The sequence below is a fragment of the Camelus ferus genome, chromosome 6 (assembly GCF_009834535.1).
Source record: "Camelus ferus isolate YT-003-E chromosome 6, BCGSAC_Cfer_1.0, whole genome shotgun sequence".
NCBI lineage: Eukaryota > Metazoa > Chordata > Mammalia > Artiodactyla > Camelidae > Camelus > Camelus ferus.
In genome coordinates, this window is record NC_045701.1 from 85,753,722 (window position 1) to 85,779,926 (window position 26,205).

Here is a 26,205-nt window from a genome sequence, read left to right on the forward strand (position 1 = left end):
AGGGAACAGTGACACCATGTTGCGTGCTCTGGGGTCCCATTCATTTGAGCCTTGCAATGATCCTGGAAGGTAACTCTCTGTGTCCCCGTCCGATAGTAAGCTCCAGCTAAGAGTGTTCTCATGGTCACAGAGCTGGGAAACGGTGGACCTGACACTGGAGCCGGGCCCTCTGGCTTTTAACCTGCCTCTTCAGCACCAGAGGAAGCAATGATCTAAAAGTGCTCGGTGAATCCGGTTACTGTGATGGGCAGGGCAAGAGGGTGTTTTCACCCAGCACGTCCGAACCGCTCCACTTGGCACTTCAGACACTTTGGCTGTGGCCCTTCCTGCTGCCCTGGGAAGTGCGGAGTTTGATCTCGACCTTAATTCTTCCTGGGCCCATGCTCGGTAGGAGGCAGGGTAGGTAGGGAGGTGGCCGCAGGAGTGGCTCCCACAGGACACTTCCAGCCCTTCGCAGCTGCACGGCCTGGGGCATGGGACCACCCCGTTTTGACAAGACACTGAGTACAAAGCAGGAGCACGTCTTACTACATAAATGCTAGTTTAAGAACAAAAGTCTTCCAATAAAGTCTGAGAGTCCCTTTCATTGATTCCCAGTGAGTCACAGCTTGGTCATAATTGACCCCCGAATTGGGTGGGACAGACAGCCCCTGCGGGGACACGGTCAGCCTCCCGCCTCAGGAAAGCCTTCCTGAAACATCACTGGGCCCGGGCAGGTGTCTGTCGTGGCAGGGAGTGTTGGCAGGGCTTTCCAGGCCTTACCTTCCCAAGTTTGCACCCTCTGACCTTGTCCCTCACCCAGAACTCCTCCTAAAAGCCAGTACTCTCCGATCAATCGCTGATGCTGCTCGAAGCACTTTTTGTTTTCACATGTTCATAAGGAATGTGTGAGGTCAGTCCTCCTACGACCACGTCCATTTCTCATGTAACTGAGACTAAAACGTGATTCTCCCAAAGCCGGCCAGCTGGCAGGGAGAGGAGCCAGGACGTGGACCCGGCCAGTGCGATCTGAGAGTCCCGGCCCTTAACACCTGCCGCACACCTCTACCTCGTGCCGGGACACACAGTCCCAAAGGGGAAACAACCCCTTTGTGCGAAGTTGATCGTTGCAGTGGAACCCGGCCTCCTTCGAGGCTGAGTGAGCCCACAGGGTGTGTGCTCTCTGTTTCTACCTTCACACAAATATCTCTGCACATGGCAAACAGTCAGAAGGAAGAGGAAAAAATACCAGAACAATGTGGAGTGGAGGCGGGATCTGGGTGGCTTTTCTTTCAGGTATTTCCTTTAATGGAACTGACATTGAGCTAATCCGCTGAGTTAATAACTAATGATAGGAGTGGGGGAGGGTGTTAATCCTTACTTGAAAAATCTCTCCGTCCTCAAGTCAAACCTCCAGTGAGAGTGCCCCCAGGTGGAGGACGGGGAGGGGGATCTGACTGGACAACGTGTCTGGGTTGGAACCCACCCACCCTCCCCAGGATGGACGCACCTGCTTGGTCTCTTCAGAACCTTCATTATGTTTGTTCCTCTGCATCTCTGCACTAAGAGCCTTCCCTCTGACCTAACCCTCCCTGCCCTGTGCTCAGGAAGTCCCTCCCCACGACATCTTACCATCAGGCAAGGGAATGCCAAATCTGGAACCAATCCATCTCCTACTTACTCATCGTGTGATCCTGGGGATGTTGGGGGAAAGGAAAAAAAAAAAAAAGCTTTCCAGACCTCAGTTTCCTCATCTGGAAAATGGGCACAAACACTCAATTTGTCTACTATGCTCAGGGAATTGGATACCAAAGATCCAGGAAAACCAGAGTGAGTGTACTGGAGACTTAGATGATTCTGCCACGACACAGAGGAGGTCCAAGGGGGGATGCCCTGAGGCACACACAGCACCAAGTCTGGCCTGTGGCTTCGCCAAAGTTGCTTACCGAGTGGAGTCTCCAGCGGGCCACCAGCTCGTCCTCGGTCCCTGCCTCGGCTGCAGGCTCAAGGCCCTCCTCCTCCAGCCTCTGGAGGCCCTTCCTGAACTCGGCCAGCTCGGCCTCCAGCTGCTTCCTCTGCCGCTCACAGGCTCCCTTGGACTTGAGGAGGCCCCGCAGCCGCCCCTCCTCCTCCTCCCAGAGCCCACGCAGCTTCTCCAGAACGTTCCGCATCTCCTCCAGCTCCTCGGTGATCTTCTCTGCACCCAAAGGAGAGGTGTTCTGGATGACCCCCACGGCCTGCTCCTCCAGCCTCTTCAAAGACTCCTTACCCCTGGGAAAGTCATTGGCGATGTCCTAAAGTGGGTGAGGGGGCGGGAAAAAACATGAGGGGCAGAAGAAAACACCCACTGCATTTCCCAGGGCCCCCAGGAACGTCACGCCAAGCACTAAGCCCTGGACTCCCGGGTGAGAGCCAGAGGTGCCTCTCCGAGGGGCAGGCCGTCCGCCTTCACGCCAACAAGGAGGTCGCTCCCTCCCCAAGTCTTTTACAAGCCATTTGATTAAGTCAAGGGGAGAGTCTCATTTAGCTTCTTTAGCATTCTTGGACATTCGTTAATCTTCCTTTTTAACAAAGACAGAGGCAGCCTCAGGCTTGTTTTCAGCTGGCGAAAGTATGGGGCCAAACCGAATCTAATGACTCCATTTGAATTCATGATATCTATTTGTATGGTAATCAGCAAATTATGAATGAATACTGATACTCAATTTACCACAATATAAATTTTCTTTTAAAATAAATGTTCATCGGCTTTTAATTTTTAAAAAATCTTCGTTTTATTCTTTTTATTTAATTCTAATTTTATTATTTTTATTTAATTATAATTTTAATTATAATTTTATTATTTTTTAAAATTAAAAAATCTTTAATTAAAAACATATTTAACTCTGTTTTACTTGAAAACACCTTCAAAATAGTTTTTCACTTTTTAACTTTATTTTTAATTTATTTTTTACTTTTATTTACTTAAAATTCTTTTTTATTGAAATACAGTTAATTTACAATGCTAGTTTCAGGTGTACAGCAAAACGATTCAGTTATATATAAACATACATATGTATTTTTTTCAGATTCTTTTCCATTATAGGTTATTACAAGAAATTGAATATAGTTTCCTGTGTGTACAGTAGGTCCTTGTTGTTTATCTATTTTATATATAAGAATGTGTATGTGTTCCACTTTTTTACTGAAATGCACTTTACATGGAAGAAAATATAGAAGGTACCTGACTTACAATGGTTCGATGTCTGATTTTTTTGACTTTATGGAAGTGTGGAAGCAATATGCCTTCAGCAGAAACTGTACTTGGAATTTTGAATCTTGATGTTTTTCCGGAGCTAGTGATACATGGTAGGATACGCTCTTGTAATGCTGGGCAGTTGCAGTGAGTGTAAACCTCTCTGTTTTTCACTTTCAGGATTCAATAAATTACACGAGATATTCAACACTTAATTATAAAACAGCCTTTGTCTTACATGACTGTAAGCTAATGGAAGTGTTCTGAACATGTTTAAGTTCGGCTGGGCTAAACTATGATGTTTGGTAAGTTAGCAATTATTAAATGCATTTTTGACTTACAGTATTTTCAACTTACGATGGGTTTAGCAGGAGGCAGACGCACTGTAAGTTGATGAAAATCTATATACAGATCTTAAGTGTTACTGTTCAAAGAGTTCTGAGAAATCTGCATGCCCATGTAGTCCACATTGTTATCAAAATACAGAGCATTTCTAACGTCCCAGAAGATTCTAGAACATCATGTATTTGAAATCATAAGCCAGGTTATTTTCTGAAACTGGCTTCTTTCACGCAGCATAGTGGTTTTGGGTTGTTCTGTGCTGTCGTGTATATTGGTACTTCGTTCCTTTTTATTGACTGGTATGCCTTTGTACGTACATTCTATCCTACACTATGTTTATATAATACACTGCTGATAAAAATCTGAACTGTTTCCAGCTTAGGGCTGTTATGAATAAGATTGCTGTGAACGTTCTTACATAGATAACCCCACTTTTCAAAAGTTCACTTCCAACCACTTCGCTTTTGTAAAAGACCTGCGTCGAGTACGTGTTCGCACTAACTGAAAGAAATCCAGAGAGGATTTTCGCTTTTGTAAGGAAAGGTACGTGCTTCTTTGCTTTACACCTTCTCGGCTTATGAACAGTTTCGAGTAACACTCTACCTTCAGATCGTGGGGGGAAGCTGGACAAGCCATATAAGATTTTTTTTGTGATAGTTCATCTTTTTTTTTTTTTAGAGAATCAATTTAAATACAAATATTAAATAAATTGTACTGGTTCTGTATAGCTGTGGCAAAAATTATAAAGTGGTCCTTGAATTATCGAAGGTAACCTACCTACTCACTTCACAGAGGGGGTCAGAAGCTCATTCAAGGTCACAGCAAGTCAGGAAGGTCAGAGTGGACCCAGCTTCTCCCTCGTGCAGGTCTGATGCCTGCACCAGGATTCCTCACTCTCTCATACTGACGTCTGAGGTCAGACAAGGCTTTGCTGTCAGGGGCCATCCTGTGCGTTGGAGGGTGTGGAGCAGTATCTCTGGCCTCCATCCATTACACACCAGTACCACGCCCAACCCCAGTTGTGACAACCAAAAATGTCTCCAGATACGGCCACATGTCTCCCATTCTCAAATGACCCCTGGGTCTAGACCACGCTGCTGTGGCCTTGGGTTTCCCAATGCCCTGCTGGCTCAGAGCTTTCCCATAGAGCAGCCGGGGCCCCAAACCTTCTGCACCAGATCCATGCATCTCCTCGTGTGGGGTCTATGTGCAGGGATGTTTGTGTTTCTTGTGCCCACCCTGCTGCCCCATCCTATTAAATCAACTCCAACGTGTGAGCACATTGAGCGTGAGCACGCCCTCGGTAGACCCCTCCGGCGGAGGCCTGCTGGTGCGTGGAGGTGGGGGGGTTACCTGCAGCGCCGAGAGCCGGTGCTTGGTGGTCAGCTGGCAGTTGCGCCCCATGCAGCTGTTCACCCTCTCCACCACTGCCTTCAGCCACAGCTGGAACTCGTCCACGCTCCCCTGGAAACGCTCATGCTCCTGGGTCACCCGCCCCAGCAGGTCCACTCGGTTCTGTGGGAGGGAGGAGAGTCGCAGGCCATGAGGGTCCCAACCCCAGCTGCCCCTGGCCTTTGAGGCCTGATGTGTGTGTGTATGTGTGTGTGTGTGTGCGCGCGTGAGTGGGTGTGCGTGCCCCCGCACCCCCGCACACGCCCGCGCACCCGCTCACATGCGCACACACGTAGGGGATGCTGTGCAACCAACCCTCAGCCCTTTCGCTGGAGACAAAGATCCCAGATGCTTCTCTTTACCTTATTAGCAAATTAGCCAAGAGACTCTTGGCTTCAGAGACCAAAGCATGTCAGCACTGGGCCTCTCAATCATATAGCAGGCTTTTTTTTTTTTCTGCCTTGTTGTAGGAATGGCACTCAAGAGGGGGGCGTGGTAACAACTACATAACACTATTATTTGAGCACTGACCAAGGTGCCGGCACTGCTCAAACAATTCTGTGTACATTACCATCTCGTTGGACGCTCCTGGTCACCCCATCAGATGGCACCACTGTTAACCTAACTTGACAGATGGTGAAACCAAAGCACAGGGAGCTGAAGTGACTTGCCCAAGGTCCCCTGGTGGTGAAAGCACCAAGGTTCCAATCCTGGAGGCAAGGCTGGGCTGCCGCATCCCTGCTCCGTTACCACTGTGTCTGCAGGGTACGCGGGTAACCAGCAGGCTGCCCCACCTCCTCATGAGTGCGGTGACGCTGCCTGCATGGTTTGGAATCGTCTCTATTTTCAGACAGTATCACCCACGTTCTAACCACACAGCGTAAGATGGTGCCCTGAGGACGGCTGATGTTAGGGGAAGTAACAGTCTCCAGGCTACAAGACCTACTGTGTTCCTAGAGATTCTGGTTTTCTTTTTTTTTTCCTTTTTTTAAAAAAAGTTTATCGTCTAATACAGTGGAGGAATATTGCATACTAGCCATGGTATTATCTTGGAGATTCCCGGTGTCTGTTAGTTAATTAGAGGCTCTATAAAGTTCTGCAGTAAAGAAACCTGTTTATTTGACCCAAGGGTTTCCAAAACTTATTTGACCATAGCAGCCTTTTTGTGGACATGTGTGATACCTATTAGCATTCTGAAGAATGAGTATTACGTGGAATGCACTCTGGCTAATGATGGCCTAGTCTAATTTTAGAGATTCTGATTTTCAAAACAGCCCCCAATCACAGCACCATCTCTTTAAACCCCTCCATGTCTCCCCAGTGCTCTCAGGCCAGGTCCAAGCATGGCAGCCTGGTGGTCAAGGACAGGACCCCTTGATGCGGCTCTATGGACCAGCAATCAAGACCCTGGGCTTGGGAGCCCTGTATCTGGGACTTGAACTCTGGACCCCTCGAACATGCAATGAACCTTTATCTGTACCCAACTCTCCCATCTGTGTGGTGTGGTTGATAACAAGACCTGCCTCATTGGGGTGCAGCGGGATTAAATGGATCGGAGCTTGCACAGCCCAGAACAGCACCGGGCAACTAGTGCTTGATAACGCTGTCACTGTTTACTGTCATTTGCTGTCCCCTGTGCGCTTGTCACCACAAACCAAGTGAGCAGGTGCCCACTTGGCACTGCTACCTTCCAGGCCTCATCTCCTCTGAAGTGGTGCCTACTGCCCCAGGCTGCGGCTCCCCCACCAGCATCATCTACGGCATCGTCACCCTCCAGGGGGCCAAGCGCTCCCTACCAACAAGGGGGTTGATTTCAGCTTCCTGGTCCTGCTCAGAGCAGGGTCTGAGAGTGAATGCTTCCTGAGTGGCCGGAAGTGTCTGCGTGACGACCAGTGGAGATTTCTTTCCAAGGAGAGTCAAGAAAGGGGAACAAGGGGGCTTCAACTCAATAAGCATCTACTACATGCTGGAAATTGACAAGCATTATCTCAGTATCTTCGCAACAACCACAAACCTCTCCCATTCTGCAAATGTCCAGATGGATGCTGGGAGCTCATACAGACAAGACTGAAGCGGCAAGTTTCAGATCCCAAAATCACCGCTCGGGTCCAGGGAGTGGCAGGCTGTTTCTGACAGAGAGTAGATGCTCTGGGTTTTGCCCGCCACGTGGCTTCTGCTGCAACTTCTCAACCACTGCTGTGCTGCTCCCCTTACAGCACATAAGCGGCCACAGGCAAACACGTAAAGAGCAGGCGTAGTGGTGGGAGAGAGGCAGAGTATAGCTCAGCGGGAAAGCGCGTGCTTAGCATGCGTGAGGCCCTGGGTTCAACCCCCAGTACCTGCATTTAAATAAATAAATAAGCAGACCTAATTACCAACTCCCCTCAACCTGACCCCACAAAAAGCACAGTTATATTCCAGTAAAATGAATCATGGACACTGACATTTGAATTTCACATGTCATGAAATATTCTCTTTTTAATTTTTCCCCTAATCACTTGAAAAAATGTAAAAACTACTTTTGGTTCATGGGTCATTAAAAAGTCAGGAGCTGGGCCGGATTTAGCCCATGGGCTATAGTTTGCTGACCTCAGCTCTCAGCCTTGGACCCAGGCCACGCCCAGGAGAGCCCTGACCTTCTACGAAGCAAAGCCAACAGTTCTCAGCTGGGAGGGGTAGATGGACACGTGGATCTGAAAAACCTCCCTGTCTATTTCTATGTGCCTTCCCCTCCTGTGGAGAAGCTTCCCACCAAATCTAGAAACACTCAAATAATTCATTTAAACCTTTGCAACCACCGTTGCAAGTAGGAGAAAATATCCCTATTTCAGAGACAGGAAAACCAAGGCACAGGACCAAGTCCTTCAGTGAAGAGCTGAGAATCCTCTCACGTAGGGGAGTGAGGCTCGGAGCTCCAACAGCCGCGCACGGCAGATGGGAAACGCGAGGATGCTTGAATTCAGAAAGTGGACAAGGAGACACAGTGACCATCTCGCTCATGTTTCCTTGTGGGATCCTCCTCCCCACGGGGTTATCTGCACCCACCCACATCCTCCCCGAGCTTTCTCCATCCACAGGGCAGGCTCACTGATGAAGCAAAGTGAGTCTGGAATAATAAGCAGCGAATAACTGCTGGGCCGGGGACTGACATTGACGGTGATACATGTAGCTGAAGCAAACTCTCCAACGGGAGTGCTGGCCGGCGGCTCCATGTGTGTGAAGGCTGAGGTGCCCGCACTCGGGGAAATCCAGAGTAAATAAAAGCCTCTGTTATAGTGAGCAGGCGCTCGGAGAGGCCCACAGCAGAGCAGGGCAGGCATCCAGACGCGCTCTGTGCCAGGCGGAGATCACAGAGCACCATTCAGCCGCCGCTGGGCCGGCCCTGTCGGAGGAATGTGGGTGACAAACGGGACAGGGCTCCACCTCCTCTCGTTCTGCCAAACAATTAAACCATCTGTGCGGGCAGAGTTGTCAGGAATGTCAAAACCCAACCAGTGAACAAGGGCGGCGTGGATTTCTGCCTCCACAAAGGGGCTGCAGGAAGGGCTCTGATCTCTGGCCGAGATGCCCGACAAACAAACACAGCCACGAGGGAAGCAGCGGGGAGGAGGCTGCTCCTCTTTGCCTGGCCCTTCAGAAAACAAAACCATTAGATGAAAAACAACAGAGAAATTAAGCAATCTGACCCCTCCTACTGGCCACCAGCCTGCCTGTCTGTTCTTGACTTTCAATTGCTTTCAGTTGACAGTGTGCCATTGCTCACCCAGGTCCTGGTCATTTGTCCTGGTAAAGAGTCTCCCTCCAGGGGGTGGTCTCAACGCCACCGTCCAGAGGTGGCCTCCACTGTGCTTCTGTCTTCTTGTCTCCATCAACACCAGAGGCCTTGCTAATTAACACACTGGATGTCAGAAACAGATTTTTAGACGTAAAAATGGTAGCAGGAGAAATGATGAAATGGGCTCCCCTTGGTGACGGTTGAGGTATTAATACATACAATGTCTTCTTTGGACTGAGATGCAGCCTCCCCAGATTCCTGTCCTGAAGCTCTAACCCTCAATGTGATGGTATTTGGAGGTGGGGCCTTTGGGAGGTGATTGGGGTTACATGAAATCACGAGGGTGGGGCCCTTGCCAAGAGATTAGTGCCCCTATGAGAACAGACCCCAGAGAGACTGCTGTCCCTCTCTCTCCACCGTGTGAGGACACAGCAAGACGACTGCCATCTGCAAGCCAAGAAGAGGCCCTTCACTGAGAATCAAATCTGCTGGCACCTTAAGTTCGGACTTCCCAGCCTCCAGAATTGCGAGAAATAAATTCCTGTTTTCTAAGCCACCCAGTGTGTGATATTACGTTATGTCCACACAAGCAGACTAAGGCAATATCCCAGGGGCCTGCCCCACCCTGAGAATAGGCCTGGACCTCTAGTGATCCTTGCATGGGCCTTGTGCTGTCACTGGGGTAGGAGGATTTCAGTCACCTGCCTCAAGGCGACTTTCTCATCTGCCTTGAGAGATAAGAGAGCTTTGAACACAAGGTGAGGCTTTTATCAAGTGTACAGAGCAGGAGACCAGGAGGTATCTGAGCCACAAAGAATCGTCAAGGGCTACTTACTGGACAGGCAGCGCCCCCCACCTGCATGGGAGGGAGCCAGGCTGTTTTCGTTTTGTTTGGGGCTGGAGGGCCCAGAATGGGGTGTGCCTGGGAGGCTCACGTCTGCAGGCTGGGTCCTGTTTTACTAACGAGGACCCTGGCTAAGGGCGATGCAGAAGTTTGCCCCGCTCAGAGGTTTCTGTCTTCTGAAGGTCATGGCACTGTCCCATCCGATGGAAGCAACAGCTCTTCTCCCCAACAAAATGCACATTCACACAGCAGTTTGAATGTAACTTCAGAGGGTCTGTGGGGGCCTGCCCTGGCCCCTCCCCACCCTCCAGTTTCGCACAGCCAGCTCTGGGAGAGACGAGAAACAGCTCCATGTTTCCTACCCCGCCTACCCACTTCCAAGAGCTCACAGGGCTTCCTGGGAGTCAGAACAGAAAACTCTGGTGGCCAGGAAGAGAAAACCAAGCGTCTGTGAGCTTCAGCCAACAGCTCAAAAGGCCAAAGTGAACTGACTTCTCCCATAGGGGCAAGTCACCCTGCAACCCCGTTTCCACATCGAGGTCAGAACAGACCAGCTCACCTGGCAACTCTGAGGGCAGCAGCCTCCCCCTCAGCCCATCCTCACACGGCAAAGCCCCCACTCTCCTGCCCCAATACCCTGCCACCTGGGCTCTGCCTCGGGAAATCCCTTGGAAGCAACATGCACCTTTGTCCGGGAGCTGGAACCCTCCCGTGTGCTGCTGCCTCTGCTTTCTCAGCCTCACCCACAGAACTCTGGCAGCCCCGGCTCCCCCTGAGGGGCACAGGTGCAGGGACTCACCCAGCACCCAGGGCACAACCAAAGCCAGGGCCCACGTAGGGCGTCGCCTAGAACTTCTGGTTCTTTCTGATGGCCCAGTGGTACCCGACCTTTAGATTTTATTTTTAAGTCTAAAAATTGGACCCAGTCACACCTTCTCTATCTACCACATAAGAAGGTTGGGAAGATCAAAGGAGGTCAAAGACATGAAGAGACTTAGGAAAGATAGTGGTCACCAATAACAGTTGTCATTTCTGCAAATCAAAGTAACAATGAGGTATCACCTCACACCAGTCAGAACGGCCATCATTTAAAAGTCCACAATCAATCAGTCCTGGAGAGAGTGTGGAGAAAAGGGAGCCCTCCTACATTGCTGGTAGGAATGCAGTTTGGTGCAGCCACTATGGAGAACAGTATGGAGATTCCTTAAAAAACTGAAAATAGACTTACTATAGGATCCAGCAATCCCACTCCTGGGCATATATCCGGAGGGAACTCTAATTCGAAAAGACACCTGCACCCTAGTGTTCATATCAGCACTATTTACAATAGCCAAAATGTGGAAACAACCTACATGTCCATTGACAGATGACCAGATAAAGAAGTTGTGGTATATAAACACAATGGAATGCTACTCAGCTATAAAAAAGAATAAAATAATGCCATTTGCAGCAACATGGAAGGACCTAGAAATTATCATACTAAATAGAGTAAGCAAGAAAGAGAAAGAGTTGTAATTTCTATGATTTTTTGGATCCAATGAGGGGAGGGTGCCCTGGAGTGACAATGAGGATCTCTGAGGTCATCATGTCTCCTCCAGGCCAGAAGTGGTGCTCACAGGTGCCCCAGGCACGCCCCTTCCACACACACGCATGCACATGTAAACACAGGGGTGCACATGCACACATACATACACACACACACAGACACAGACACACACACACACTTTCCATTTCCTGCATGAGGCACTCTCTGCTGATTGACACAAGCACCTGTTTCCTGTAAAGTCACAACAAGGAGGCCACGGGGCAGGCTCCTCCCCTGCCTGGGCCTGCCCAGCAGAGTCGGAGAGAGAATTACTATTAATTGCTCTAGGCGCTTGGAGTTGGTGAGGGAGGGTGGCCTGGCTACATCTGCGGAAGCCAAGCTGCACCCCGCCTTACCCGTCCATCCGGCCCCTGCGTGGCTGCCCCAGGGAGACTCCAAGCTGCAGGGGCAGAACCCTCACTCATTCCATGAATGGCTTCCAGCACCTGCTGAGTGTCAGGCCACAGGTGTGGCTATTTCTCCTGCTACCGAGAGCAGAAGTCATCCCTTATGTTGGGAAAACGCTCGCCAGTTTTCAGAGAACTCACCCGCCAACTCATCCAGTCCTCACAAGCCGGTTATAGGTAGAGGTTAAAAGTAGGGCGAGCAGCCCCGAGGCCACACAGCTGGGAAGCAAGAGCCTGGCTGGACCCCAGGTCCCTTCCTAAGCATTCAGGTGCCAGTGTCCTGTTCCTGCCTATGGATTCTCAGATCTCTGCTTATTACAGAGCCATTTCCCTTAACCTGAAGGACCCAGGAGACTTCTAGCTCCAGCAACCTTGGAGGCTAGATAGTCTGCACCCCTTCCACCGCAGCCAGCCAGAAATGCTGGAGAAACTGTAACAAGCATTGTTTAAAGACTGACCCACGCACACACCCGAGGTGCGGGGCATCCTGTGGACCAGATGCACAGACGCTGCAGAAACCAGACCGCCAAACTCACGTGGCTGATTGATGCCTTCGTGGGTTTCATGCTCAGGTCGGAGGAGGAAGTAAGACTCTCAGCCCAGGGTGCAGAGATCACTGCAAAAAGGCAGAACCCTCAAGATGCCCCACCCCAACCTCTGTCAAAGGGTGACCTAGAGAAAAACCTTTGCCCCAGCACAATCTGAGAAGGACGCCTATGTGTTTCAGCCTGGGCTTTGGCTAAAAAGCAAAAGAAAATACCGTTCAGAGTGCAGAGCCAGGAGGCTCTTGCATAATTTTGACTTGGGGTCCAAATGCAGAGAATCCACTTGATTTAGGAACCCCTCAAGCCAATTCAGTGACATGAAAATAAAAACCCTGGAGGTAAATTCCCAGGGCATCCTGGCTGAAGAAAACACAAGGACTCAAGGCCAGGCCCAGCCATAGATTCTGCAGCTAAGGCCCTGCTTAGGGTGCGCTCACAGCTCAGCATTACAAAGCCCCCAAGGAAACCATCCACCATGTCAGGAGACCCAACAGACAGCACCACCAGGCCTGGGACTTGAGCTACGGGGGCAATCTGATGACTGTGAAACATGAATGCTTAGCATGATCATGGTTAGAAGCTCTACGTGGGAGGAGCGCAAAATGTAAGGGGAAAAGGACAATGATAAAAAGAATGGTGGACATAATAAAGAACCAAATAGAATTTCTTAAAAAAAAGAAAGAAGCCTAATAACTTCAGAGGACTGTTTAAGAATCCAGACAAGAATGAGGTGAGGGATGGGGTCTAAGGTTGGGCAGAGGGGTTAGGCAAAGGGTGGAAGAGAGCAGAGAAGAAAAGCAAAAAGAAGGACCAAAGGGCAGAAGGAGGAAAGGAACAAAGGAGGGCAGGAGGGAGGAATGGAGATAGAGGAGACAAGGGGAGCCGGGTGGAAGTGAACCTCACAGTCCATCAGTCAGTCAGTCAACGCACACATATTAAATCCCCACAGGTGCATTAAGAGTGAGCGACACTGGCCATGTGGACAGTAGTAGATAGTGTGTCAGTGGGGGGATGGAGGGTGAAGGGTGGGTGGATGAGTAGATGGCAGATGGGTGGGGGGATAGTTTTGTAGTACATGGGTGGGTGAATGAGGCGATGGGTGACAAGTGGGTAGTGAGTGAGTACGTAGGCAGGTGAAGGGGGTCCACAGTGGGTGGGCAGTAGGTGGTGGAGAGATGGATGAGTACATGGGGGTGAACGAATAGATGGATGGGCGGGTGATTTAGTGGCTGTACAGACGAATAGGAGATTTGGTTAGGTGGGTGGGGAGGGAGGTGGTTGAGTGAGTAAAGAGACGGATAGGAGGGTGGATGGATGGATGGATGGTTGGGTAGATAAGTGGATGGGGTGGTGAGTGGGTGGATAGTGAGCGGGAGACTGGGTAGTTCAGTGGGGAGACAGATGGATAGGAGGGTGGGTAGGTGGGTGGGTGGTGGTGGGAGAGTGGGTGTTGGGCAGGTGGAGAGTAGAAGGTGAGCAGATGGATGGACAGATGATTAATGAGCAAATGAGTGGCTGGATGGGTGGATGGGAGAGGATAATGGACGGATGGGTGGAGACAGCCCATCGCCCTCACCCACCTGGGCTTTGGCCTTCACTGCGTTGTACTCAGCCTTCATCCTCTTCTGGGCCTCCTCGTCCACGCTGGGGTCCCCGATCCTGTTGAACAAGGAGGCCGCCTCCTCCAGCAGCCGGTCCAGGAGCACAGCCTGGCTGTCCACATTGTGCAGCAGCACCTGCGCGTGGCTCAGCTGCCACTGCTTCTCCTTCAGGCCCAGCTGCAGCTCCGCGGGGGGCTCCAGGGCCACCGTCATCTTCTGGAACCAGCGGTAGAACTCGTCCCGGGCCAGCAGGTACTCACTCCAGTGCAGCCACACCCACTCGATGCGGCTGAGGGCAGACACCACGGGCTGTGAGCATTTCCCCACCCCGGCTCGTGGGCAGGGTAGCCAGGCCGCTGTCCCCTCCCGGGAACTAGGGGCTGAGGGAGGGGGGCACAAGGACACCCTCTCTGGGCCCCACCCCAGTCCTCCTAGACAAGACCCTCCTGTCCGGTAAACAGAATCCATGGGGCTAAGGCTTGGGGGACTCAGGTTCCAGACCAGCCTGCTGATGCCCTGAGCTACCAGGACCCCAAATTCTATCCTAAAACTCCCACTATTGATGCACAATGCCCATGGTGTTGGGACTCAGCACAAAGTCACCCCGGTTCTTACCACATGGGTGCCCGCTAGCAGTCACCAGAAGACTGCCATGGGGAGCGTGTCTCACAGTCTGCAAAGTGCAGCAGGCTGGGTGGGCCTGTCCCCACTCAGGGGAGACAGGGGGCTGGCAGGCCCGCGTGTGGGCTCCAGGGGCATCATGGACTCACTGCGCTGCCCTGCCTCCACCCCCACTTCAGTTTCCCCATCTGTAACATGGAGATGGCCCTATCTGTCCAGCCAACATCAAGCCACTTTATTTGGAATTCCAAGAGAAAGAGCTTGAAAAGCAGAAAGCACTGTGCAAAGTGCCCTCAGTCCACTCAACATCCTGGTTTTATAAAGATGGAGAAGATGCCGGCAGCTCCTGTCCACTGAGGATCCACAGGATGCCGAGCACTTGATATTCGCTATCGCCTTCCATCCTCCTAACAGCCTTCAAGAAACACTTGATTATACCCATGGCCCAGATGAGGTGCCTGAGGCTCAGGGAGCTCAAGTAACTTTCCCAAGGCCACACAGCAAGTAACCAGCAGAGCAAGAGGCAATGCCAGGTCAGTCCAAGCACCACCCCACAAACCCCCTGCCACCTGGCTCCCTGGTACAAGCAGAGGATCCTGGCTAAGGTGCTAGCAAAGTAACGGTCCTTCTTACCCCAGGGCCGTGGGGCCATTCCGCTGGAGGATGCACACATGGGCAAGTCTACTAAGAATTAACTGTTGGCCAAACGCGATGGGCTCTATCATCATCATTAAGCTTGATTATAATTAGAAAGAGGCAGGCACGACTGGCCGACATCCCAAGAGGACACTGTGTTCCCAGCAATCTCAGGGCTGGAGAAATGTCCCTTGGGCAGTGGTCCCAGGCCAACGTGGTAGTGGGCACAGGAGGGTCGGCAGCAGCTGCAAAGGCCTGCCAAGGTCCCCGGCCACCCTACCTGTGACAGTGGGTCATGTAGGTGACCGTCTCCTCCCACTGGGCCTTGATGTCCCTCAGCTGGGCCAGGATCTCAGGCTTCTGGTCCTCGCGGCAGGTCGCCAGGAGGGCCTCGGCCGCCCGCAGCACCACGTCCACCTTCACGCAGCCCTCCGGCTCCAGCTGGCATATTTTCTGCCATGGACACAAAGCCAGTTCCCAGGCGTTAGACAGCATGCAAACAGGCAGAGCCTTGGGAAGACAGGGGCATGATGCAGAGAGAGGCAGGACTTTGAGACCAGAGGGGCTGGGGTTCAAATGGCAGCCCCTGCACCCTTCTCCTGTGACCGCAGGCGGCCGGCTCAGGGCTCTGGGGTGGAAGCAAGCGGTGGTGGAGATTAATTAGCACAGAAGCGCCCGGAGCTGTCAGATGACGTGAGCCCCCTCCTTTCCCCAGCCGTGTGAACCCAGGCAAGTCATCTTCATTATCTCCCTGGACTTGGTTTTCTCGTCTGTAAAGTGGGGCTGTCAGTAGTACCTAGCTCTCAGGTTTGTTTTTTTTCCCCCAGAATTAACTGAGAAAATGCACTGTGAAGTATGTGCCCCTGTGTGCGGGGCCTTGAGAATCTGCTGCTCAGGTCTACTGCGGGGAGCAGGCCTGGCCAGGGCCCCAGCTGAGGTTCCAGAAATACCTCTGAGTTTACCATTTGCACCGAGGCTTGGCTCCTTCAGCTGTTCCCACCAGTGACCAAGCAGGAACACGAAGGCAGGCCCGTTCCTAGGGGACATGGGACTCTTCTGATGGGGGACTGGCTCAGGATGCCCCATCGCCTGGCCAAACTCCGTTAGAACTGCACTGCAGTCCAAGATGCTCCCCACTTTCCTGGACTCAGGGTCAGACCTACATCGGACAAACCTAGTCCCTCCCTGCCTCTCTGGGTTCCCAACTCATTTTCTCTCATAGAGGTTTCCCTATTAAACATCTTGCCCATTTAATCTCATCTAGGCCTTGGCTTCTTGGAGGACCAAGGCTGATACACAACGTCTAGCAAATAGAACACACTGATAACTTCAGCTGTTGTCACAATTGTTATCATTCCAATTCTTTAAATCTTGGTCTCTGCAGTGAAAATACGACTGGACTCCAATTCCAGGGCTCCTCCCCACTACCTGTGGAACCTTTGTTATGGTGCTTAGATTCTCCAGGCCTATGAAATGGAGGAAGATAATGGTTACGCACCCAGGGTTATAGAAACACTGCCTGATACAGGAAAAGCCATTAGTACGTGCCTGGCCCACACTGCATTCTCCACCGGGGCACAACTGCTCACTGTTGCTACTATCTGTTACTCACCTTCTGATCTGTATTTACTGACAGCATCTGCTTAAAGCTCCAGCTGTCCCCTAGCCTGTCTCCCTGAGGCTGGCAGTCAGTTTTCTCAGACTGGTGTCCTAGCCTGCTGACCCGTCTGACCCTTCTCTGAGGGTGGGGTGGGGGAGGGGCTCCCTCCATGTCCAATGCTCCCCCATTGATAGCTGTGTGACCCCAGGCAGGTCACTCAGTCACTCTGGGCCTCCCTTTCTCACCCTGAGATAGTGCTAACAATCCTAGCTTTGTCTACCTCATAGGGTTATAATGCTAATTTAAAAAATACTATTAATTAAAACATAGATACGTTAGTGTCCTTTTTTTAACTTTATGAGAAATTCTAATTTTATCTCATTAATAGGAACGGTGTAGTATGCGTGATAATACTTTGGGACTGACTAAGACTGCCTTTGTAAATGTGGTCAATTTCAGTACATGTTTCTATGTGAGACTGAAAAGAACGTATTTTATTTGGTCAACTTTTTAAATTTTTTAAAAACGTCTGTATTTTTTTAAATTTATTTTTTGGGTGGAGAGGTAATTAGGTTTATTTATTTATTTAGTGGAGCTACTGGGGATTGAACCCAGGACCTCGTGCATGCTAAGCATATGCTCTACCCCTGAGCTCTACCTCCCCCCCCCCCCCGGTTAACTTTAGAACTGTACACACACACTCTCATACACACAGCTGATGCTTGAACAACACAGGTTTGAGCTGAATGAGTCCACTTAGACAAGCATTTTTTTCAGTAGTAAATACTGAAGTACTTACTCCACAGCCCAAGGTTGGTTGAATCTGCAGATGTGGAATCACAGATACTGAGGAACTGCATATACAGAGGGCTAGCTGTAAATCACAAGCGGATTTCCCACTGCGTGGAGCGTCCGTGCCCTGGATATGTTAGTGTACTTTAGAAAGTGTCGGGCAGTTCTGTAGACCCTCCCCCAACACGTGCAAATAGGCAACGGTCCCAACCCTTTTTGCTGCTGCGTATGGGAATGGTTATTGTGATGATGGTGACAAGGATGGTGACGGTGGTGATGAGAGACAGAGGGGCCTCCCTGCCTGCATGTGTTACCAAGGAGGGACCTTAAACAAGCTCCTGCCGTGGGTTGTCTCCGTGTGCCCTGAGTGGGGTCGGGGAGCAGGTAGGGTGAGGAGCGGGGAGATTCCCCAAGAGAGGGAAAGAGGTTTTGCTGGGGGCTTAGGGACCATGTCAAGCAGCGGGATGTAGCAAAGTCCTGGAAGCCAGCACCCAGCAGGGACCCCCAGTTCCGCTCAGCAGCGAGCAGCAAAGTGGAGACAAAGGCACCATAGTGACTAGTGGGGTCTGAAGAGCTGAGGGCCACCTTGGAATGTTGCGACTGAGTAAGATTGCTCACTGAACATGCCATGTCACTCAGGAGCAGGGGTCCCGGAGCGTGGCCATCCAGTGAGGTTTAATTTGATGAGAAATAATAAGAATGATTAAGGATCTGATGTTTCCGACACCCAGGGCTGTGGAGGAGACCATGTGCCCACTTACCAAGCGGGTGAGATGAATAGCACACCACAGTGATCCAGTTTTACCAACGGAGGCACTGGGGCCCCACAGAAACTGGAAACTTGACTTTGCAGAACAGTTCCTCTATAGCTGCTGCCCGTTTTAAGCTCAGATGGAATCCAACCCCATAAATGAAGGGAGCAGCAGCTTGGGGAAAAAGCTAAATTCAGCCTCTCTCTGCCACAACCAGGAGCCAGCCAAGCCTGGAAAGTCCACTTGAGGGCAAGGGCCCCCTCCCCAAAGCCCAGTGACCTCCTCTAGGCCTCTGGACCCTTCGCCTCCTGATTCCTGGTCAGGGAGGCACGGGCTAGACAGCGGGCCACAGGAGACCCTGGGACCCAGCACCCTCTGCAGGGGAGTGAGCCCGCGGCTTCCCTGCCAAAGAGAGAAGAGCTGGCCAGTTCCAAAGGCCAGCAGAACACAAGCCCTGCCTGGCCTGAAGCAGAAACATCTGCCCCCAAACCAAAATATCAATCAGTGGCCTGTGTGCTGTGGGCCTGGGGCCAGGGGGCTGGAGGCCGTGGCTGAGCTGGCAAAGTTAACTTTTGAGAAGCAGATTCCACCCTCCTTCTCTCCCCTGATGATTACCCTCTGGCTTTTATAGCTCATCCCCACCAAGGACGCAGCCCAGAAGTGCTTGGCAAGGGACACCAGCCAGCTAGGAAGGGGTCCTTGAACTGCAGCCACAAAGTGATTCTGATTCAAAGGAGTCAGTGAGGGCAACCGTCAGGGGAGTTGGATGGAGGGAAGACCTCAGTGGGGAGGAGAAGCAGGTCAGGAAAGCTGGAGAAATGGGGTGAGGCAGGGCCGTCCCTCAATGCAGCCAAGTCCAGGTGGGCACTGTCCTGATTGTGCCAAGTGCTGTGCTGAGTGCTGTCCTGGGTACTGGGTTGGGCACTGTGCTGAGTACAATGCTAGCTACTGTAATGAGTACTATGTTGAGTACTATCTGGATACTGAGTTGGGTATGGGGCTGAGTACTATGCTAAGTACTGTGCTGGGTATATGCTGAGTACTATGTTGGGTACTTGGTTGGGTCCTGGCTGAGTACTATCCTAGGTACTGTGCTGGGTACTATTCTGAGTACTGTGCTGGGTACTGGAATCCAAGATGAACAAACATGGCCCAATGCTTGTAGGTTGTGGTGGGGCCTGCAGACAAGAGCACAGGTGACTGTAAAACAGCCCTAAGAGGCCGCAAAATTGGGGCTCCAGGGAGAGCTGCGGGCAGTCCAAGAAGCCTTCATGAGTAGGTGGCGCTGGCACCGAGCCTCAATGTGCAGGTATTTGAGGTGGCAGCTCCAGCAAAGGTGGAAAAACATGGCGTATTTAGGATGATAAAACATCAGCGTATATAGCATGCCCTGACCCACAGAAAGGCCCAGAAGTCAGTAAGAAAGCAGCCTGGCTGAGGCCTCAAGTGCAGGACCGAGGAGGCTGGGAAGCAGAGGGCCAAGAGACAAGATGCACGGACTTGGGAGACCAGCTCCTGGAGGCCCAGGGTGTGGACTGGGACAGCTGGCAGGCAGGTGACCCTGCAGGGAAACCCCCAGAAACAATCCTCTCCGCTGAGCCGGCTCTGCCAGCACGCCCGGCACTTGGCCAAGCGTGCAGTAGGTCAGTGACTGGCCTCAGTCCTCACTCCCTCCTGCAAGGCGGTAACTAGCACTTGCCCCGGGAACAAAGCTGAAGCTCAGGGGACATTGGAAACTCACCAGATGCCACGGCTACAGCGAGGGTTCGAACCCAGGCCTGCTGGCCCCAGACCCCCAGCTCTCCGCCTCTGTGTACCCTGCTTCACTCTCTCCAGTTTCTCTCCACAGAAGGCTTCCACCTCCAGAAGAGACCGAGAGCCTCCCACAGCCCCTCGGCACACGAGGGGCCAGGCAGTTCTTCCTGAACTTCACAGCTAGGAAAATGTGGCAGGAGGGCATGGGACTCGCTTGCGGACCCACAGCTACTAAGCTTCAAAGCCGGATCAAAATTCACATCCTGGTCACTCCAGGAACCAGGCATTTGGGATGTGCATCACTGAGCAGGTGGAGGGATAGTGCGGGAGACCCCAGACCCCAGGGGGAGGGCCCGTGGTCCGGCAGGTGCTAAAGGCACTAGCTGTCCCCTTTCACCAGACGGCAGGGGTGACATGTTTTCTTTCTTATTGCGAACTTGGATTGGCAATGTCAAAGCACGCAGAAGATGAGTGTGTGAGTGTGTCTGAGTCCCGTGGGAGAGCACGGTGGTGGGGCACCCAGGGCACGGCTCCCTCTACCTGGGCTCCAACGGCTCTTCTAAAGACCACTCTTGCCTTGCCCTAAGCCAGACTCACAGCCAGGGGGTAATGATCTGCCAGCAAATAGCACAGTGTCCAAAGGGATTAGCACTCTAAGACAGGGAATGCCGTGCAGGGCTGTGAGTTCCAGGACAGAGAAGAGCAGGAGCTGGGTCTGGGGCTGCGGGGAGGGGCTACGGAAAGACACGTGGATGAGGGGGCGTGTCATTTCACATGCACACCCAGACCCAAACGAAAGGGCAAGGGTGTTCCAAGTAGAGGCAACGGTGAGCACAAAGGCTCAGTGTTAGGAAATCTAGGAGGTTTCCTGTCGGCAGCAGAGGATGTGTGTCAGGAGGTGGGATGGTGGGGAAGCCAAGGCTGGAGAACAGGGTCGCGTAGGTAGTGGGGGACTTTTGATGTCAGATGAAGCTGAGTTTTCTCTGGTGGGCAATAGGTAGTGATGGAAGGTTTTAGAGGAGGAGAGTAACATCCTGAGACCCATGTTAGGGATGTGTCTCATCCATACTCATGTGGCTGCCTGGATTATGTGCCTACCTGTCCCTGTTATGCTGTGAACCCAGGCATAGGGTGTGTTTCACGTGCTCTGCTGCCCCATGGGGATGGATGGTGACGCTCTGGACTTAGCCTTGGGTTCAAAGGCCTTTCTCTCCACTAATACCCATCAGCAACAAAGCCACCCCTAACGGAGCACTCGCTGGGAGCCCCACCCACCTCAAGTCAGCATCCTGAAATTATCAGCATCATCATTCTAAAAGGGAAGCAAATGGAGGCCCAGCAGGGTCACACGGCCAGGAGGAAGCAGAGCTGGAATTTGAACCCAGGATGTCCAGACTCCAAAGCCTCTCTCTAGTCCAGTGGGCTGTGCTACTAAACAGGATGCCTGAGAAACCAGAACACGCGGCTCCCTGACCCTGGCAGGCACACTCTTACAGACGCACACGACATCAGGGAAGCTGACACTCATCTGATGAGAAGTCAGAAGCCGGGGGTTCCAGGGTGGAATGTCCTACCCAAAGAACTTTTCAACTTGGACAAGTCACATGACTACTCCAAGACTCAGTTTCTCCATTTGTAATATGCAGACCATGGATCTGCCCTCATAATGTGTGGTGACACAAACCATTGGCCCTGAAAAGGTGACATAAATTCCTAAGTTTAGCTGTCGCTTCTAAAAAGAACATTCGCTATTTTCAATGAAATGTGCAAAATCAGTGGTGGCGAGGATACAGCTCAGTGGTAGAGCGTGTGGTTAGCATGCACGACGTCCTGGGTTCAATCCCCAGACCTCCATCCATCCATCCATCCATCAATCATTCAATCAATCAATCAAATTACCCTCCCCCAAAAAACACACATAAAAAGTGCAAAATCAATAAGACAGCTCAAAAAACAAAAAACTACACACAGGGGACTGGGTGTGTGGTCAACTCTGCTTTTAGCCTGTCAGGGGGTCAGTTTTGCAGGAGGGGGTAAGGCTCCCCTTAAATAAAGCAACCACTGTGAGGTGAGAAATAAGAATCGTGGACTATCCCAATACATATGACCCAAGAAAGACCTTAAGTCAACTGCTTTACTTACAGATGGGAAACCGAGGCCCGGAGAGGGACAGGGACTTGGATGAGGTCACACAGCACTTGAGCATCAGCATGCAAACTCTAACCCAGGTCTCTGACTCTTAGTCCAGTGCTCGTGCCCCTTGCTCCTGCCCTGGACAGATGCCCTCAGACAGGGCACCACGATGCGGCACCAGGCACTGGGCATCAGTCCATCTGGTCAGGGTGGCACTGAGCCTCTGCCTTGTGCCAGGTGCGGGCAGAGCCAGACTCCAGTCCTGGAAAAGCCAGGGCAGGGACCTCAGCCACATGGAAGCAGAAGAGGGGCAGGAAGCAGGGCCTGGGCCAGCTGGGGATGGGCACCCACTTGGCTGCAGGGTGGCTTCCAGGATGGGAGAGTCGAGGGCGGGCTCTAGACCCTCATATAAAAGTGTGGTCCTAGGATCCACAGCAGCAGCATCACTGGGAGCGAGTCAGAAATGACCATCTCGGGCCCACCCCCACCTCCTGCCTCAGAACCTGCACTTACGCCCCAGGAAAGTCAAAGGCATCGAAGTTTGAGAAACACTGGTCTAGCCCACTTCCGCACTCGAACAGCTGGGAAACCTGAGGCCTGAGAGGGACACGGCCAAGGCCATGGGCTTTCAAAGCCAGGCCTGTGCGTACCTCGGTCTCCCGCAGCCTGGCCTCCAGGGCCGCGCGGGGCCCCTGGGTGTTGTCATTGACCTGCAGCCGCTCCTGCACAGCCTTCATCCACTCCCGGGCGTCCTCCACGCTCCTGTCGAAGCCCTCCTGGGGCTGCTGAGTCATGGCACCTGCGGGGGCTGAAGACAGGGCCGCATGAGATCAGGCGGGCTGGCGAGAATGCAGGGTGGCGGCTGGGGAGAGGCCCCAGGCCGGCGGATGGGGTGGCGAGAGTGGCAGAGCCTGGCCTGGGGACTCCCGGTGCTCTGATGCTCCGACTTAGGTGACACAGCCAGAGGCGACCGTGCTTGTCAAAGAGCCAAAGGACTGGAAGTGGGCAGCGAGGAAGACAGGTCTGGCCTCTCCGGTCGCTGGGCAGGGAGAGCGGCCCAGGGTGCTGGGTTGGCAGAGTCTCTTTGTGTCACTTCCCTGCTCCCCTCTGACGCTACCTTGGGACTTGGGGGCAACTCTCATCTGTCTCTTTGGTTTGAAATCTCTCCAACAGCAGGTCCCAGAACACACAGTCTGAGATGTCTGTGACGGATACTGAATCTTGATCTAAATGGATCCTAAGAAACACAATATTTGGCATCAGCCAAGCTGACGTCAGCCCCTGCGCCTCACTTGAAATTAACATCTCAGGCTGGGGACCGCCGTTAACCTGGTGTCTTGTCACTACTCCATCAACCTGGGTCCAGGCAGTTACTGCTAAGTGTTTGGACTGAGCTAAGCACCACCTACTTCCTGGGTGCCAACAGTAGTCAACTGACTTAGCCTTTGAGATGAGACACACTGCCTTTGGCGATGCCTGCCTCCTGGCATAGTTCTCCCTGCTAAACCAACCCCTTTGCTGTCCCGTCCCTCCTCTCTTACCCTTACCTTTTAGCTGTGGATGCAAAGTCTCAGATTTTCTCCTGTAACTTTCTTAAAATCCCATTAAGCCCAGGACAAACCCTTCTGTATTCCAGCTCTAGTTGTCCGCTTACGGCAACTATAACCTACTTTGGATTAAAGTTATTTATATCTGCACCTTAGGTGGAGGGGCTGGATCCAGCTTATCCTCCAGTCTCCCACAATGCCTTGTGCAGAGTAAGTCCTCTGCAAATGTTGAAATAGCCCAGGATTGGTATAAAGTTTGATGCGCCCAAAACCAGCCACAGCATTAGTTAAAATGGCAAAACAAAATGAAACTAGAAACAACCCAAATGCCCAATAATAGGAAATAAAGTATCACACACTTGCACTTTAGAATACTGTGCAGCCAACAAAAAGGATGCCTGAGATGAATTTGTGATGAAGAATTCTCAGGCTATAATGATAATGCCAAAAAATGCAACAAAATTTACCCTTGGTAGTCACATCTCTACGACGAATAAAAAAACAAAGCAAAACAGCCACTAAAAACCTCTGATCCTCTCGCCATTATAATTCTCTTGGGACTGCGTTGGAAAGAGAGGTGTGGGCAGAAGTGGCTGAAGCCGCATTCCATGCGACCTCAGGCCTCTCGTTTCCTGGCCTGAGGTCCTTGAAGGCCACGTGGTTAAGTACGGTTGTCTGGTTAGTGGAACTACAGTTGGAAGTTTTTCTGTTTCCTGATTTTTCCTCTTAAGCAGTCTGTGAATTTTCCAGAAGAGGCAATCATTACTTTAAGAAAAAAACAATAATAATTTCTTAACTGAACTGTTTGTTGGCCATTCCTTCTCAATCACCAGTTAGTTATTCAACAAGCGTTAACTGGGCATCTGGGCATCCCCAGCCCCTTCCTCCCCAGGCCCTGCCCTGGGCAGACTCAGCCACCAGACGGACGACATGGGCTGTGGCGAAGGGAGTGGGCGACCCAGGGTGGGCTGCCCTCTGGGACCTGGGCTCAGAGCTCACTCTCCCAATGTGTTGTTTTCCTTCCAGAGCTGTTTTGATTTTTTTTTTACTAACAATTTAATTCACTCCCTGCAGCCACTCCCTGCCTTTGAATGCCTCGTTTGAAAAGCATATTAGAATGTGCAGGCGTTTAAATTGGTTCATTGTGGCTTTAATCTCTTGTCTAGTGTGTGACTTGATTGGCTTCCAAAAGCTCAGCTTTTATTTTTACAAAGCAATGAAGGGGAGGAGCAGAAACCAGCTCCCAGGGTTTCAGATGACATGATGCGGGGAAGGCTCTAAGCACCAAAAGGCAGCAAGGTTTTGGAGAAGCCTTTTTCCAGCTGGAAATGGCCAGGGCACGTCAGGCGTGGTGGTTTGGAGACCCCGAGGTACGCTGAGTGGGGCACAAGGGGTCCAGTGGCGTGGGTCGAGGCTCAGGTGGGCCTCAGACCCACAGATCGGCCTTGGTTGGGGGACTTCTCATCTCAAATGCGGGGTCACTCCCTGTGGGCTTGGTGAGGTTGCAGGCAGAGTTTAGGAGACTGGGAATATGTAGGTATGGTGTGTTATGTAGCAGAATATTTACAAGTTTCTGTTGACCTTGTTGATAGAACACGACTACTACAAATTATGTAATAAAAAGAATTTATCACTCAAAAAAAGAGAGAGAGAGAGAGACGGGGCCTCTTGGCCTGTTCTGCCAAACCGCTTGGTTCCCGTTCAGTGAAACCCACAGAAATTAAGCACCCGCTCCTAGCTAGGCCTGAGGCTACAACCCCAGCAGCAAAGGAGCGGGCACCACCCCTGCCTTAAGAAGCCCCCAGAAGAGAAGCTACACACTGAAGACGTGTGCAGGCTGCAGGTGGGTGAGCGGCAGGTGGGCTGCAGATGGGTGAGCGGTGAGCCAGGGTGGGGGATGTGAGGCAGGGAGTGGTTTCACCACAGACCCCTTTTTGGAATGAAGGCTTTAAAGGCTGAGAATAAAATGCAAGGATTACAAAGGAAACCAAGCATATTTAAACCTAGTTATCAAAATACTAAAAACTGAGTTAATAAGACACACACTTTCTTATTAGCACCTATACCAATAGGTCTAACAGCTATCAGAATTTTGAAATAGTGATGGGCATAAACTACATGTCGAGGCAACATAAAAATACACGTGACAAAGTTACAGCCACGGCCAATGGCAGAGTGGGCTTTGTCTTGGTTTTGCCGCCTGCATCATGGAAGAAATTGCCATCAGTTAGAGGTCAGTAGCAATAAGAATATAGTAGGTTTTCAATCCAAATTCATGGGCCCCTAAATTCTATCTGTAGCTCCCTGTCAGTCCATGGACCTGGCTGAGAATCCTGCTCTAACCCTGCTAATGGCCAGCGGAAAGGAGAGCCTGTTTCCTTACACAAGTTTAAAAGCAAATGATCAGCTCAAGAAAAGCTCGCTCACGACTGATTTAAGGACCAGGAAGGTATCCCTCCTTAGAATCCCTCACTGAAAGCTCATGGACTTCCTCTGTGTCCAATAAGCTTCTGGGCCTCCTCCCTTCCCTCCGCCAGGCAGCAGCCAGAGGGGGCTTTCTAAACCCAAATCCAGCTGGCCATCACCCTGTCACAGCATCATCTTCTAACAGGCCCCTAAGCCCGGAGCCTGACCCTGTTTCCAGTCTTGTTTCTTCCCACGGCT

At 51.6% G+C, this 26,205-nt stretch overlaps 1 protein-coding gene and 1 long non-coding RNA gene across 2 annotated transcripts in view; one reads left to right on the forward strand and one right to left on the reverse strand.

Moving 5' to 3' along the window:
* The window catches only part of SYNE3 (spectrin repeat containing nuclear envelope family member 3), a 90,147-nt gene that overhangs the window by 29,065 nt on the left and 34,877 nt on the right, over nt 1-26,205 (reverse strand). Inside the window, exons 2-6 of the mRNA XM_032482575.1 lie at nt 22,645-22,802; nt 15,243-15,415; nt 13,685-13,994; nt 4,910-5,071; nt 1,926-2,273 (exon numbers count right to left, since the gene is read on the reverse strand). Coding sequence (XP_032338466.1) covers nt 1,926-2,273; nt 4,910-5,071; nt 13,685-13,994; nt 15,243-15,415; nt 22,645-22,788 — 1,137 coding nt within the window. The 5' untranslated portion in view covers nt 22,789-22,802. The remainder of the gene's footprint in view (nt 1-1,925; nt 2,274-4,909; nt 5,072-13,684; nt 13,995-15,242; nt 15,416-22,644; nt 22,803-26,205) is intronic.
* Nucleotides 875-21,181, forward strand: LOC116664398. The gene is made up of 3 exons (XR_004320918.1): nt 875-885; nt 13,234-13,237; nt 19,491-21,181. It is a non-coding gene; the product is annotated as an uncharacterized LOC116664398 (long non-coding RNA).